The sequence below is a fragment of the Centruroides vittatus genome, unplaced genomic scaffold (genome assembly GCF_030686945.1).
Source record: "Centruroides vittatus isolate TY-2023 unplaced genomic scaffold, ASM3068694v2 contig_14, whole genome shotgun sequence".
NCBI classification, from domain to species: Eukaryota; Metazoa; Arthropoda; class Arachnida; order Scorpiones; family Buthidae; genus Centruroides; species Centruroides vittatus.
The window spans coordinates 198,431-216,781 of record NW_027120879.1 but is presented as its reverse complement, the minus strand read 5'-3'; the positions used below and the strand labels follow the sequence as shown (position 1 = coordinate 216,781).

General features: G+C 31.4%; 1 protein-coding gene across 1 annotated transcript; it reads right to left on the bottom strand.

Moving 5' to 3' along the window:
- Positions 1–7,568: 7,568 nt before the first annotated feature.
- On the bottom strand, positions 7,569–10,240 carry LOC136968127 (uncharacterized). The gene is made up of 3 exons (XM_067262086.1): positions 10,200–10,240; positions 9,327–9,394; positions 7,569–7,909 (listed from the first exon to the last, which is right to left on the bottom strand). Exons 1-3 carry the CDS (start codon positions 10,231–10,233, stop codon positions 7,601–7,603), a joined length of 411 nt encoding a protein of 136 aa, XP_067118187.1. The 5' UTR covers positions 10,234–10,240; the 3' UTR covers positions 7,569–7,600.
- Between the last annotated feature and the right edge of the window lie 8,111 nt (positions 10,241–18,351).

The following is an 18,351-nucleotide window of genomic DNA, read 5'->3' as shown; positions in this document are numbered from 1 at the left end:
GTCCTTTGAAACTTTCCTACTTGTTTGTAAAAATAAATAACGTGTTAATTACAAAATCGTTCTTTTAACTCGTTTAATTCGTTTCTTAAAACATATTATTTAAATTTTTTGGGATTAATAGAAAATAATGGTGATTTTAATGGAGGAAACAATAAAAAGTTTTCTATTTTGTCAACTCTTCATCTCTTATTTTGTCACCCTGATGTCGGATGCCCAATTGACGGTCTCATGTTAATGTCGTATACTTTCTTTTCTATCTGACGTTCTAGATGATATTCTTGAATTTCTAGCTTGTTTGATAAAAAGCCATTTGAAACGACAACGTGGCCGGTTTTTGCAGACTGTTACCGGGTAAGTGGGCCAAGGGTTAATCTCTACTGACCGCTTACTCGTCAACAGTCTGCAAAGACCGCCTACGTTGTCGTTTCGGATGGCATTTTATCGAGTGGCAAGGGAGGTGAGAAAGTCGACAGGTGGTTTGGAGTGACAGGAGACAGATTTATCAAAATAACTAAACATTTATTGAATAAGTAAATCTAGATTACAGGGGGCTATATAAGTTCTAAGGTTATTAGCTATATTATTTACACAAAATTGGCGACTAATCTCGAAACTATGTCGCGTGCCTAATCTGCGTATCAGAGAGAAAGTTTACAAAGTTTACCCCCTAAATACTTCTAAGGACGAATATGGAGAGCAGTATGCGACGATCGTGCGTGCATGGAAGCGGTAGGAGTCCTCGGTATCCTCCAACCGGTGTCTTTTCACTGTAGCTGGATCGGGTCCGCTGGAGGTCGAGATTGGCACTATCACCAATTATCACTTCCTATGACAATCGTCCCGAGCTCCCGGTAGCTCTCGCTTTTAACTCATTGACGTGAGAAAGGGGGTCACGTGATCGTCAAATGTTGACAATAACGGTGCATTCTTGACACCCATGTGTCGACTTTCCCATTCGATTGTTATCTCAAACGGTGACCTCCAATCTAATTCTCACAACGAGCGTTTTTTCTATCGGATTTGTTTACAATTAAATTTCCAACAACTGCGTTAAATTCGCGGATTTCACACTAGGGTATTATCAAATATTTTAAACAGTTATATTGTACGCTTTATACAGGTGGATAACTGAAACCATTACGTCTCAATTCCCTCGTACCAAAAAGCTTTCTTACCCCCTTTATTCTACTTTAACACTTTTATATATCTGTGAGTGTCTACTTTTCTTTATATTTTCTGGTGTAAATGTAAAAATATTCAGATATTGCCTCTGACAAATTTAACGATACACATCACCAAGGCACATTAATTTTATTGATTAGAAGAATAAAACATAAATGTTAACGATTTGTGCTTTATTAAGTTCAATAATTTTAACAATTAGGTCTAAATAAGTTAAAGCACAAATATACTTTTGCACAAAACATCACAAGTAGATAATTTTAAACATTTTTGTATTAAATTAATTTACTTAAATTTAAACAACACACAGATCAACTCGCTTGTTCCAGAAGAAATGTAACAAAGTGGTGAAAATAATCAAAAAATAATTCAAGCACTCGTTACGCTTTTATGGTTATAACAATCACTATAAGTCCACAAAAAATCTGCAGACAAAATTTTAAAAGCATTCGATCGTGCCCAAAATGAACTGCAGGTTGCGTCCAGATTTATATAAATTTCAGAATTCTCTTGTGAGGAAATAATAGTTGAAAAGATAAAATATGTTTTTTAAATACGATTTCGTCTGTCGTTTTTCAAATGACTTCTTTTTTTCAATGGACCAAGCAACTTTCTACTAAATTCTTATTTAATAGCGTAACTGATTCAACACATTTCTTCTAACAGATTAACTTCATAAACAGAAATTTTTAAAATATTCAAGGAAAAAGAAGAAAATTGGCCCTCTCTGCAGTTTCTCCTGAAAGAATATTAATAATTTCAATGTTCACTTAAAAACATTTTTATTTAAAATTAAAATGTAAAAATTTGTTTATATTTTTATTTTATTTAATAACCTTTTCTCTATAAATAATAAACACATTTTAATAACATCCAAAGAATTGTCCTGCATCCGAACAAACGGCCTCTGCTTGGCCAATGTTTCCCATAGTCTAACCGATCTGTGTTTCCCAAACTAAAGTATTGCGGACTCCTAGGATCTTAAATTAGTTTCGAAGGATTGCCCTAGTGTTCACAATGTTGGTTTATTTTACAATATAAGTTTTTTTTTATCATTATTTGTGCTATATCAAAATATAATATAAAACCGAGTTTACGTGCTTAGTTATAGACACACAGTCACATTGATATGCTCTATATACGTATGGTGGTATGCAGACGTCCATTGATTTTAATGGAATCAATGGAATTCGATGGTTTGAAAACTTGAGCGCGCATAGATTGTTTTATACAGCATCTATGGCTGCGCTCGAGTTTTCAAACCATCGAATTCCATTGTTATGTATTTAACTTTTATGCAGCACAATCCACGATGTTATAATTTTTTCAAACGTATGTATTATCACTATTCTAATTAAAAGAACACCCTCATAACTCAGGGAAGAAATCTGCTGCATAGATTATACAGTAGAAAACTCTTACAGCTTAGCAACAACCGTATCATGGTGTTAGTTTTAATTTTAATACGAAATTTCACTTAATTAATACAGTAAAGCCTATTTAAGAGCAATAACCACTGGAAGCTTCTGCTTTAGCCGATTTTATTTACTAAACTAGACTGTAAGCGTAACAGAAGTGTTGTATCGCCACAGCTATATTCCAGGCACGAAAATGCCGTCTTAGCGAAGAAAATATTACAGTGGTTGGTAACTCCGTTCACTGCAAAATCTCCATTACTTCGAGATCGTAAATTACACTTAATTATTTAGAATAAAGCAGCTGTTGCATCGAGATACGCGGCATTAATCGACGTTTTAAAATACAGATAAACATCGGCGAGCCGATTGCATCGAATCCCTCAAGTTACCACTGGTTGCTAGGGCAAATATATACAAAATATGAGAAATAAATGTGTAATGAAACAAATATTAACAACCTTTTTTTGCATAATCTAAATAGCATTAGTGTCAGGATGACTGATAAGTGGAGAAAATCAGGAAGACTGAAGCACTTCTCCAAGTGTAATTTTGCTTTCCATTTTTTTGCTCTAAATCTCTAACACTATTTTATAAGTCAATTAATTTTTCCGGTCAGTGTTTATGACAGGACGTCGCAGCATTTAACTCTGTTGGGACACTGATATAATGACGTCGTGTTAATTTAAATTCAGTGGCATTTTGTGTGAACAATTACCTGTTTTAGAAGTGATTGACATAAACATGCTAAATAGATTAACCTTTATCAACGAAACGTAAAGAATTAAAATTGACATAATACTTTACACACCTTCTTAAATAACGACCACTCTACTTTCTTCGTTTCACACATGGACACACTACAGTTGGAAACTTGCGAAGAAAATGCCAAAAAACGTCCATGCAGTTAGCAGTTTTCTACAAAGAGTATAAAGATTAATTAAAAGAATTTCATATATAAAATTTTACAATTTCACATAATTGGATATTTTGTATTGGATATAATAAAACAATTTCACATAATTGGATATTTACTCTTGTAAACGAGTATAAAATTTGGTATTGGAAGACAGAAAATGTTATTTCTAAGGAAATGAACTAACTTCAGTGATTTTTATTTAATATTTAAATTTTTACAATCAGAATATATAAATTATTTTAAAACTGAAAACAAATTTTACTTCCATTTAAAGTGTATTTAACGATTTCGTACATAAAAAAAATCGAAATCTGAACTCCGAAATAAAATCGAGAGTAAAAATTTAGAAAAAAAAAAGTGAATATGTGTTTATGAGTCTAAACTAATGGAATTTATAAAATATTTTGTTACTTCTTTCTCGTATTTCTCGATGGGTTCGGCTGTGAATAAAGATCCATCGTCCTTATTTTCGCTATCTTCGCATTCAGTTAGGTCTTGAAACTCATGAATTTGTTTCTGTTTATCATGATTCACTAAAACAAACAATTTATATTTTAAACGTCGTGATTATTTAAAGTTAATTATAATAACAACAGTATATTTCTATTTCTAATTGTGCTCTATTCAATAATACAATGACGCCATTTTTTGCTTTGCACGTGTCAAAATGACTTTCAAGACTTTAGGATTGGCGGAAAAGAAGAAACTACGCCATTATGTATAAGAATTACTTGCAATTGTAGTAAATATTCATTCAAAAATAAATTGTATTTTCTTTTTATATAATATTAAATATGTGTTGCCGAAAACCACAGCCTAATTAAGTGATTTGCATCTTTTGTTGTTGTCCGCATAAATGACACGAACATCGACGTAATATTGTTTGGAGACAATTGTAATTTTATTAAAACAATATTCGAATTATTCTTTCACGTTACACCGCTACAAATGCCTATTTCACATTTATGTTATATGTGTGGTTACTGTAGTACATCTAATACACAAAATTCGGTCAACAATATTCTTAACGTATTGAAATTATAAAAAAATATTAAGATCATACGAAATAATTTCCATAAATGTATACTAATTGTTCATTGACCCACCTATAACACGGTAGAAAAGTTCCGTGTTATATGAATCCGTGTTGTACGAGTCACTTAAATACATGAGCCAATCACAGCCCGTGTGCCAGGCAGTGATTGGCTCATGTATTTAAGTAACTCGTACAACACGGATTCATATAACACGGAACTTTTCTACCGTGTTATAGGGGGGTCTACTGTATACTAATTGTGTATTAAATTTATCGATGCTTCATTTTACTTGGCTACAAGTATATAATAAATAATTGTTGTAATCTTACCTTTTTCAGATTCTTCACTTGTAGTGGATTGAATGACTTGTAGTGATGTTGTATTTATATTATTAACAAAGTTTTCTTCCTCAATGCCATCTTTCGTGAAAGATATTGATGACGCATCACTTTCATTATTCGTTTGTTCAATTTCTTTAATCGACTCGACGTCATCATCGGAATGTTCATTGTTTCTTAATTCGCTGTCTGAGTGGATGAAATCATCGTCTTCCGATGATGCATTTTCGGATTCGAACTCGTCTTCTTCATAAATGATTTCATTTACAAAAGAAAATCTTTCTAAATTTATAAATTCCCATTTTAACGGTCTGTGAATGTACAAGTCGTCCACAGTTTCCATGAATTCTTCTGGAACCTGCAGCCATTTCAATAATACATTACCCTAATTTATTTTTCGGTAATAAATTTTAAATGTACGTAAGAATTACTTTGAATTAATATAATCAATCAGCTTACATTAGAAAAAAATTCTTCGTCATCGGAAATATCAGAAATTTCACCGATTTTTCTTTCTAGTTTTGTATTCAAGTGTATTTCAGGTTCGTTAATTTCAGCAATATCTGTATGTTTGGTGAAATTTCCTGCACGGCTCTTATCTAAATCAGAAGAGATAATTTCATTCGTGTCTTCGACATCAGTTGGAGAATTAGAAACTAGAATATTAAAGAAAACAGAGTAATTATTAAAACAGGCGAATTCAAGTATTATATAACAATATTTTAACGTATATTTAGAATATAATTTTATAGTAAAATTTAGATATTTATAAATATAAGAACACAATGAATATTCAGTGTTTTTAAAAAGAAACGCATCAGAGAATGTTGTAGGCAAAGCATCAGGATCAAGTATAAAATGTACTCGCTATGTGCTGGATAATTGGGCTGCAATTTGAAAACATTGTCGACTTATAAATTTCCACTGTTGTCTGTAAGGCTGTGAGTCTGTCTTTCGTCAATATCAAGAACGGAGTTATATATAAGAAAGCAGATAAATAAAAACCTTAGGAGCAGCATACCCAACTAACTATATATGAACTTTCGATGCAAACTAAAAGTCACGTTATTTCCATTTAAAGAGTTCCTCCCGAATGCAGTTGGATACGGACAAGCCACTACTCATTTGAGATGGAAAGCGAATTAAAAATTTATTTAATTTCGAATATAATTAAAAATTGCAGCCCGGCTTTGTGACAATGTCAGAACAAATAATTGTTGGTATTGGTTTGCAACACTGCCAAACGCAAATGAAATAAACAATACTCGCGTGTATTTGGTCGAATTACTTTCGTTTTATAGGGCTGAAGATTTGGGCTTACATTACTTGAATGTTGTAAAAATTGAACTCTAAATGTCGCAGACAACAATAAGACAATGCAATATTATCGGTTTCATATTGTTAATTTAGAATTATATAAATAAGAGAAAAATTACAGAAGTAAAATCGAGATAAATTCTTCGAGTCTTACAAAATCATGATTATTTGATAAAAGAGAACGAGAGAAATTGCAGATATTATGTTATCATTAAATGGAAATGCGCCCTTATCATTGGCAACTTGGCTTAATTATGAAAAGTCTGCATTATAGATATTTAAACGTGAAAAATAAAAACTAAATTTCTGTCTGTAACGCCTATTTAATTTTCAATTTATTGTCTAATAAGAATTAAATCAAAAAATATTTTTATACTACCAAAGTCGCGATGAATATTAACAGAAATTAATGTATAACTTTAATTAATAAAACAAAAATAATTACATGTGATAACCTCTAAAAAATGCGTATTGTTTCCATTTGTTTAATTATGAAAACTGAATTTAACGTTATAAATGTTTTCAGCAATGTCAACAAATAATATATTGAGCCACAATATCGAATTGTTGGATGATTAAAAATGCTGAAATGTCATCAAAATTTATAGATTAAAAACTAATAGTTGTTTAATTTACATCTCTGAGTGTATACGATCATTGCTACTTTAAAATACAATAAAATTATTATTGTCTCGTATTGGCTATGTTTATCATTCGTTTCTCGCTTATGTTTCAAATGATGTCTTTTAATTCATTTTATTTTATATATTTAATGCTTAGTGAAAACGTAAGATATTTTTTCCCTTACTTAAAAGACAACACCAGATTTAAAGATGGTTTAAATAACAACCTCAAATATCTAACTGCAATCTCGACAGTAGCAATGTATAAAAATATATCTAAGTTTCATAAATATTTGTATATTATAATCAAATTAATACTGTAATAATATCAATAATGTGTACCTTTATTATGATTTAGTGAACATTCCATCGAACCTGAGGAGAGAGGAGTCTCTGCTATATTTCCAGCGGTACACTCACATACCAACACTTCAGTTGTTGGCTCAATTTCGAAAGCTACCGATGATGGTGTATACGTTGCAACTTGTGCCAACGATGCACTATTTGATTCTTCTGTAATTCGTTTTTCCTTAGACACTTCTAATACTGGCTTATATCCGGTCACTTTTGACCAAGAACTATTTTTAAGCAACGGAATTAACGACTTCCATCCACCCACATCTTGCACTAGCTGATATTGACAGAATCCAGGCGATGGCATATATTGGGGTGTTCCAGTAGCTATCCCGTATCCTGGGATTTGAAAAGGCTCATTTTCGGCCATCTCAATCGGTGGTTCGTATGCACCCACATCTTGCACTGGCCCATGTTAATAGAATCCAGGCGAAGGCATATATTGGGGTGTTCCTGCAGTCATCCCGTATTGTGGGATTTGAGAAGACCCATATTCGGCCATTTGAATCGGTGGTTCGTATCCACTTACATCTTGCCCATATTGATAGAATCCAGGCGCTGGAATATGTTGGGGTGTTCCTGCATCCATCCCGTATTCTGGGATTTGAAAAGGCTCATTTTCGGCCATTTGAATCGGTGGTTCGTATCCACCCACATCTTGCACCGGCCCATGCAATTCAGGCACTTCAGTAGCAAGCCCATATTGGGGCATTTGCATTCTATCCTGAAATAATAAGAATAAAATTGATTAATAATAACGATTTTAAGTATCACACTGAATGTTTCATTTAAATTCTAATTATTTTCCATTATAATTAAAAGCAATTATTTTTCTCACAATATACTATAACAAAAGTATTTAACAGGAATTATTTTCTGATTTAATAATTATTAAAATATATGAAGCCAATAGGCATAATTTGTTTAATTGTTTACAATTTTATTTATTACCTAATGATATTAATTTAAACCTTCATGAAATACTTTAGTGATTAATAAAAAAAGTTATTTTAAAAACAATGGAGTCATATAATCAGTTTTTACTTATTTGTACTATTGACCAGTACACGGAAAAACAATTCTCCAATTCTGACTTAAAAAATAAAAAATAAATTTATATTTTTAAAATTGTGTTTCACGAAACTTAAATTGTTTTTTACATGTGTACAGTGTATGAATAGAATTTGAAGTAATTAACATTAATCCCAGAGAAGTAAATTTCTGAAACAAACTTTATATTGTTTAGTGGCGTATATTAGGCTTTTAAATATCGACATTGTACACACTTCTAAATATAAAATGTCATTCTGTAAAATGTCTTACAGTTGGTAGTTCTAAAGCATTGACGTTTATACATAAGTCACGCATTGCTTATAATATATTAAATAATGTAACATTAAATTTAAATAAAAACACAAGAAATAGAAGAAATGTATTAATTTAAAAATTAATGGTTTTTCGTAAAAGAATTATTGTTCTCTTTATTAATTATATTGTTGGAGATCGATAATGATGTTGTTCAATGTTGAACATTTCTATTATACAGAATTTATAAAGTCCAAGCGTAACTGATGCACCTTCTCGTATGTTGACTTTGATTAGTCACACTAAACATTCGACACAACACTCACAATCTATCTGTTCGAAAATTAAAATAATTTTTATCCTCGTCTTCAAAATATTTTAAACACAAGTTATCTAATAGAGCAATATTGATAAATTCTTGGTATTTTTTCAATGTAAGTACTTTTAATTTATATCAAATCTTATTTTCTTACAGATACACGAACCAATGTAAAATGTCTTGTAAGCTTTTTCTGTTTAAATCTGGTGTAATTAAAATATTTCGTTTCTATATTGGACACTAAAAACATAACTGCACATTCTTGACGTTAGAGGAATACAGTGTGCATGATATGTTATATTGTGCAGTAAGTAAGAAACTAAATACTGGCATGAGAGCTCATATGCCCGCTCCTTTAAAGTGTTTGGAAAAAAGATTAAAGTTTTCAGTGTCTTTACGTATTAATTTTTGCTTTGTATTTTGCTTACGTGAGAATATACTTTACTTCTGTTTCTGTCGGAATGTTAGTTACTCGATTCTAAGTAATGCATAGATTAGAATTTTCAAGTAAACTTACCTGATGATTATTAAAGTAAAAGTTATTACCTAACGGCAAGTAACTTCCAGCAAATAAATCTTCACAATCTGAAAACAATCGTTTTATAAATATTATTTCAATATATATATTTTTTCAACACAATTAAAATATAATAATTTCTTTTAATGTTTGAATAAATTATAACAAATCTTCCAGTCACGTTAAAAGACGTGTAAAATGAATTTGTATTAAAATGTCTTATAATTTCTGGTGTTATCTGACTTATCTCCATTTCGCATGTAACACCGGAATGTTAGATAAGAAGAAAATCGTGAACTATTATTTGTATGAATCTGTTCAACGTTCAAAATGTCACAAACATAATTAAATATCTACCATAACATTCAGAAGTACAGTATTTCGTTATACTTCCCCCAATTTCTTGTGTGTTTAGTTTTTGCAGTTAAGATATTCTCTTAATGCAGTTTCTAGGTAATAAATAAATAACTAAATATACTTAAGTTTGAAAGTATTATCAATGCGTAACACATTTCCTCGGTCGTAATTCTTATTAGCTCAGTGGTTGGTCTGGCTTATAAAATTTGCGCTAAGAGATTTTGTTTTATTTTATTTGTATGCGTTACTTTACTTTGAAAACAGCAGAATTAAATTACTTTAAATTAATTCTTGACAATTAATTGTTATTAATGGCATCGACTTATTTTTACTTCTAATCTTTTCTATTTGAGAGAGAATATAACAGCGGTGGTTATTACAATTTACTGTATAATATTTTCGGGTTATTTAAACGTTTCGGGAAAATTTATTATCAGTTTCGTATTTTATATGCATTACGACATTATATAAAAGTCTTAATATGATTTTACGTTAAATAAACACGAATTAACTTACTTAAATAACTCATAATGTAGAAAAATATTCTCATTCAAAAATTCGCATCGAAAATCTTCGACAATTAAATCTCGACAATCGTCAATATTATATTATTAACGCGTATTGTTAACGTAACAATAGAAAACGTAAATACGTGATGCTAACCTCACAGCGCTTGTTTACAGTGACGTATGATAGTGAATTACTCGTTAATATCGGAAAGGTACAGTCAGTTGAAATATCTAGAATAATTTAACTGCATTACAATGTGCCGATCCTTAAATGACAACAACTTGAAAAAACACGAAAAAACTAAATAAGTAGCTATTTGGACTGGCCTTTTAATATGAATATTTTCATATAAACATTTGTTTCTAAATAAAATGTTAACAAGTCATTTCACTTAATGCATATTTAGAGTATGTGAAATCGTGGTTATATACATGGTGATATTCTAATAGTTGCTTAATTCTCCTTTCTTATCGACAAGCAATATTATTTATTTCCACGTCGTTACAATTGCCGGGCTGCAATTTTTAATCACATTTTTAATATATTTAATTTAAAATATATTCTTTGCACTTTAAATTAATCGTGTTTTGTCCGTACACGTCGTACTTTTCCGTTATGAATGGAGCCGTGCCGGTCATGTATCTAATTCCGTTTAAGGGAAAAGTTTAATTAAAATAACGTGACTTCCTGTACAAAGCGGAAGTTCGTATATGATTAATCGAAGCATTCTGCCTGTAGTCTTTCTATATCTGCTATTGGCTTTCATCGTTCTCGAGATTAAAGAAGGACAGACAGTCATCCGACTGTGTAAATTTATAATTTGTTCAAATTTCAGCCCATTTATAGATTTTATTCCTTTAAAATAAATAATAAATTGACATTATTTAAGACGAATTTTGAATCAATTTAATTTAAATCTTGTTTGATGGTTTGTTAGGTTTTGCAGTCAATTTCTACAAATGGATTAAATACTTTAAATAAAGAACAATTCTGGTGAGTTTCCTAGCCTATTCAAGATCTTTCTACTTTCCGGCCGTTATGTATACTTAAATACTATTCAAATATTGATTTTCCTTATATAATTATTACGTTTGCATATCTTATACAATAAAATTATTGAACTTATGCAGTATAATAAATCGTTTTCGGAAATTAATTTTAATAAATAAAATGAATATTTTAAAATTGTTTTAAGTAGTTTATTACAAGTATCATATAACTAAAATATCATAATTTATCGTAGTAAAATAATAATAAAAGTAATTATTATTTTATATTTCTTTCATATAAGATGTCATCGGTAGAACGCTCGTATGAAATAAATACGTAATACCTATTCGATGTTATCTGAAACGATGCGCTACAAAATAAAAAACGAAAGTTTTTAAAATTTATTGTCATTCAATAATCTCACAAGAATTGTTTCGTTTACAATTACCTCGTGTATTCTGAGTATTTACATTGTATAATTATTTAAACACTCAAAATTAATATTCGTATTGTGTAAAAACCACAGACGTCAGATCACTTACAAACATTCTAGAGAAGAAACGAAAACATTCATCGTGTTAAAAGTAATTAAGCAGTTTTACAAAATTTAGAAAATAAGAGAAATTTTACAACTGAATATTGTTTTCTCCCGTACATGTCTCATAGTTTCTTGTTGGAGTTTGTATATCGGGATATACTCAAGAGTTCGTTTTAAAATCTCAATAAAGGTCGATTTTATTTCTTCCTTTGAAATCTTGACTAAAAATATGTTAAAGCTGCGCTCCCGCAAATATTTCATATTTCGAAAATCTACAATTCCGTCCATATCACAAGTCTCTCTTTCGAAGACGAAACCTTGCGAATACGTCGACTTCACACCGACAAAACCTTTATTCCTTCAGGGTTTTGATGGTTAATTGGCAGCAAAACCGCATTCCCCACACGACTTTTGGAAACCCATAAATCAGCCATAAACCGACAAATTGGTTTCATTCTTGTATTTCGTTTCAACTCTTCATTAGTCGTGAAACTTACGGCAGTTACGAAGAAATATTCAGAAGCTTTTCTCGGTTTAGCGTAAGCAGATATTATTGGTGGAAGAGTCGCGGCATTTTTTAGAAATTGATATTTTCTTATGGATTTAGCTTCTTTTGTCGAAATGCAAACTTTGCTAATCATGTTCAAGAGCTGTTCTATTAACTGCGGTTCCAAGATGGAGAATCTAAACAACGGCAGGAACTGTCTTATTATTTCTCCTTTCGAAATGTCATCGTTTGTTCTTCTCAGTTTAGAAAATTTCTGCTCGACCCACTCGACAAGCGCACGCGACAAATCAGATTCCTCTGTTCTGAAAAAGACGAAGCACCTCAATAACTTGTAAATAGTACTTTCTTTATGCCGTTTGAACTCTTCTGTGTGGAAAAAGTCCTTTTGGAACCAACGGAAACTTTGCCAACAACGAAACTTCAATTGTTTTTGTCGTGTCTGCAAGCGAAATCGTGGGTGCAACAAATGTTTGTGCAGAGAATCGACTTTGCAAGATAATGGAAACACGTTCTTTCCAGTTGGGTAATAAAGTAACGTTTGCCGATGAAATACATTTCGAATCCGTTATCCGCAGAAGTAAAAATAACACCATCTTTTTCCAAAAATCTGTAACGAAACATTTTAAAAAGATTACAAAGTCAATCACTATAAATAATTTGCATCTTATATATTATTTTACAGTTTTTTTCGCGAAAGAAACAAATCACGGATAATCGGAGACACGTAAATAACCTTTTGGAAAAATTGTCTTATTGTTTTGTCTGAAAATAACACGAAAAATAGAATTTCAGGTGCGACCGGAGCGGTTAAAATGCCCCATCAATAGAAATTATTTTCATAAAAATATATTCCGACGAAGTAATGTCAAATTTGGATTTAAAGTGAAATATTCTGTACTCGAAGACATCGCGACATTCCTTGATTAATGAAAACATTAAAATAAACACGGAGAAATATTAATGGCGGAGAAAAAACGTGGGTGTCAGCTGTCCGGGGCGGAGGAAAATTTTGCCGCCTTGTAATTTACGTATTATTATTATTTATTGTGAAATTTTCCCGCCGCCACTACGCTACGCCACTGCCTGTAAATCACTCTTTCTCCGTGATATTTCCGCTTTTCAAATTTGGCCTCATCAATCACATCCCAGACCAAATAGATTTGGCCCAATTGCAACTTCCCGTACGTTGCTTTTCTCGCCGGATTAGTTACCCGCATCGAAATCTACTATTTTCTTCCGCAATTGAACGTTGTCACACCGACTGCAATTATCTTTATCATGCCAAATACCATGGCTAACCATTTCCTATTTGATATGATCGTCGGAGAAGCCCATTACGTCGCGGAAACGCAATTCGCAACTCGAGCAGATAGCTGAAGAACTTGAGCTGGCCATTGAAGAACGAAAAATCACAGTTGTACTAAAAAGTACAGTTTTCCAGTAATCAATAGGATCGGTTATACATATAAAACTAATTGTATAATTCTAAAAATTGAAATTTAGAAAAATTCTTCGAGTATAATACACTCAATCCGCACCGACTTCGAAGGATTTACGACTAGACAGTTAACAATTTAAAAAAATATATATATATTTATTATACTTTTTCTACTGTATCCAAATGCATTTCGCCAAATCAGACTTCATCAGTGGATACTGGTATCAAGTTTCAAGTGCTTTTATAATTGACAAAGCTATCCCAACCTGCATTGACACACATACCATTCAAATTTATGGTATTTACATATTTCTTAATAGTGTAATGTTCTTTCATGCGACGTTTAACAAGAAATGAAGACTATTTTTGAATTTTACTAACGTAAGAACTCCGAAATTAAACATTAGACTCAAAATCTATAAACCTGGCAATATATGTTGACCATTGGTGGGCTTTAGATATTCAATTTTATATAATTGTTCTTTAAGTAGTCCTAATTTATTATTTATTTAATTTTGCATTAACTTAGCCTACATTTTTTAACCCTTAATTACAATTTTTAAATGAAGAATATTAAAGTAATAATAAAAACTCTGGCCTTTAAACCAAAACCGAAACCAAAATTAAAACTAAACGTAGAAGTAAAATCAAAACAAATTAATTGAAAATTCAAACAATGTTTTTAAGCTGACTTAAGCTATTTTAATCAAATTAAAGTTTTTACGTAAAAACCCTCGAAATATTTATATTTATCATTTATCCTTCTTTATAATTACTCAGGAATATATCCTGTAAATTATATTTAACATAACTGCTTCAATTCTGAAATGAAGTCACAATAGTCAATACCAGAGAGGAAATCCCGGTAAGTAAATACAGACAAGGAGACGTTCCGTTTGTAAAAGACTATTTAATTAGTTGAATTAAACAGAATTGGATGATTTATAATAGCAATTAGCATAAATGGCCTGCATTTATCATAATACTCGTGTGAATATGACCGAAGGAATGATTTAAGTTTAGTATTTTGAATGATTCATCGATATGTAAAAGGGATAAATAAATTTGGTTGTCATAATAAATCAATAATATTTAATAATTCATATTCGGCGTTCAAAGTTGAAGTGCACATCTACCGAATTAATGTTGTCATGTCCAACTGCACAGCAGTAGACATATCAACCTTACCTATAAAATAAATCGATAGAATCAATTACCGTATTTAATATTGAAGCTTCGAAATCAGCACTGGAGGCACTGATCCATTATTGCACGCATGTTTTCCTTTTCTTTAAGAAAACAATAATTCTAATGCAGTCATAAGATATCTATAATCTGGTAATACTATTAAATGATCATCCAAACGTACTTGACCATTTTTGTACAGTGCCTTCCACCGAAATAAGTATAATAATCAAAAAATTTATTTGCTATCTTAAACAATTTCTATAAGGGTGACATCGATGCCTGCTTTGTGTAAATGCGATTGTTTCGGATGCATTTTGTATCCATCTCAGATTTGTGCCAGGATCTTTGGCATTACTTTGATATTAGAGTGTCCACGAAGAAACGATTCCCTTTCTCGTTCAATATTCAAAATTTACCAAACCTCAGTATCCCTTTATTTTTGGATGATTGTAATTTACCTTTTCGTATCAATTCTCTTCCCCGGACACCTTCCTTGCGAAGAAATAATGGAAATTTTCGGTGACGACGCATTAATGATTAAGGTACTGTTCCTGGACATATTCCTAGTTTCGGCAGTTAACTGCATCATTAATCACCTTCATCTTAACCGAAGATTTTGTTCTTCACTACAGAAAGAAACCCCCGAAGAAGAATACTTCGCTTACAGAATACAGAATACATTACATCTTCTAGAAATATGTTGCTTCGTACCTTTAATGTGTACATTTTCTGTTCTAATTATAATCATCGGGAATCCAGTTTTGAGAAAATCTGGAGAATGGCATGCTGCATTCTGTACAATCTCCGCCTGCATTACTTTTATTTACATCTCGGGATACGTTTTACTAGGCGTGCCGGTTGCATTAATTGCTTTTATGTTAATGAAAAATAAGTTCGACGTACTTACGGAAGAAATCCAGAATTCCCACGTTAGAAAGGAACATTTAAGAGAGTTTCTGTACTCGGTCTACAGAAGATACGTTAGATACACGGAAATGATTGACGAATTTAACGATTCCGCTAAGATCATTGTTGCTGACATCTACAGTTTAGCAGTTTCGACGTGCTGCATCAATCTTTACATATTGATTTTTACAAAGAAGAATTGGATGTTTTTTGCGTATTTTTTGGTTTTCCTTATTGTTTGCTTCGTATTTCTCGTCATCTGTGCTCTAATTGCCGCAGAATTATGGATGTCGGTAATAAATTTTCATGAAATATTTATAGAATACAGTAGTACGTCGTTTATCCGAATCAATTGGGGACTGGAACTCTCGGATAACCGATGTTTCGGATAAACGACGCTCTACTGTAATTCATTTACAAACAAATAAACAAATATTTTCTAATTATTTACAGGCTAGACGACCTTTGAAGGAATTACACAAGTATTTCATCACAACTTGGAATGCAATGGACAATCTTTTGGTAAGTATGCGATTTATTTTGTTAATTCCAAGCTGGACAATTTAAGGCTGCAATTTTAACCATTTTTAAATTTTAAAAATCATAAGATTTCTGGTCCAGTTTGAAAGTTCGTTAATCGGTTTTCCGGCCCCTAAGTATTTCATACATGGCATCGACTTTCATCTGTCTAAGTGGTGATAACTAACTGCCCGTCCCACTATCTTTTTTAAATCTCGAGAACGGAATTAGATAAACGAAATTCGAAATCAAATATGGAAATCTTAGGAGCAGGAGGTTTTTATTGACTGTGTGAACTTCCGATTTGCATCAAAAGTCACGTTATTTCAATTAAAATGTTTCCCCTAAGAGCAGTTAATTCACGATCGGCACGACTATTTGTTAAAGAAAAAGTATGACGTAAAGGGGCAAGATAGCACTAATTTGAGGTGGAGAATATATATTTTAAATGAAATAAATTAAATATTGTAGTCCGGCATTGCGACAACCTTACAATAAATTCGTTTCATTTCCAATTTTAATTCTATCAGTGTAAACCTTGGCATATAAATACTGCCAGCTCTTTACTTTGTTAGCAATAAAATTACAGATAATTTATAAGTTCACTATAAGTTTATTTTTTGTGTAATAGCGAGGTTGAGGCCGAAGTTTTAAACGCGAAAACGTGTACGTCGGACGTTCAGCGCCGCTTTCAAGTAAGCCTAGAAGTTTGGCAATGGCGTTTGGAAAGTCAGTGGAATCATCTCGACGTTCCAAACGCCATTGTCAAACTTCTAGGCTTACAGGAAAGCGGCGCTGAACGTCCGACGTACACGTTTTCGCGTTTAAAACTTCGGCCTCAACCTCGCTAATAACTACGTGCTTCACTTATGTTATTATTTTAAGACACTTTTTTAATTTAAAGAAATATTTGAAGTGTTCAAATAGGATTTGTTATATTTATTGTCATAGACAAGTGTTGCGTGAAGCCGGATACAATAGCAACTTCTTATTCCGTAAGTTCAATAAAGTTTTTCGCTGTAATGATATTCAATGTAAAAACAGTGGTATCTTTTACATGCATTGTACTGCAGTTATTGGTGGGAAAACTGTTGTAATATGATGTATGATATAAACAATTACAGAATATTTGCAGAATCTCTGTCAAATTATTTTTCATCTCATTAATCGAATTGGAATTAAATTTTGCTCTAATTTTAATTAGGATAAGTTTTTGGTTTTTGAACTTTTTCTGATAATATTTACGACGTAATATTCATATTTTAACGTTAAAATTTTTAATGTAGAATTGTTAGCTGTTAGCTGAACACCTACTTTTTTAGTGTTTATGTTTAATATCTCCTATTCTTTCTCCGTATTCTCGAATTTGCCTTAATTTTCAAACTTCTGTTTTGTTTAATACATATTTTTTTATACTTTGCAAAGTTTCAATCTTGTTCGAAATGCTTTCAAGTCCACTAATTCTATAGATTAAAGGGAGTGTTTTACTCTCGTTCATTCTAAAAGCACTCATTTATATAAATTTCTGTTTTGACATAATAATAAATACAGCATACGATATTTATATTGATATAAAGTAGAAAAATATTTAATTTTTATTAAGATGACCAACATTCAGAAGAGATACACTGGACCATCCATTGGAATTTCTCTATTAGACTTCACTGTGAAGAGGAGCATCGCTATCAAAGTAAGTTTTTTTTTTGAATTTTCAAACCGATTTATTACAAGTAAGAACCGTTGAAAACCGCTGATTTTATAAGTTAAAATACAATCAATGTGTTTATCTTAAATTTGGCATTTTACACAGGAATCATCCCAACAGCAATTGTTTTCTAATAGTACAAACATTCATTCATTTAGCACGTAATTAGCAAATAATACAAGAGTATTGGATGACGTGATTTAGCATGTTATAGTTTTGAGAAGTTGTAGCACCAGCGCGAGTTATTTCGAGGTTGTTAGCACGCCTTCTATGGGCTTATTATTATTATTATTATTATATTGTTATGTATTATATATTATTGTTATTAATTGCGTTTTTTAGTTGTGGAATGCCTTGTTGGACTTT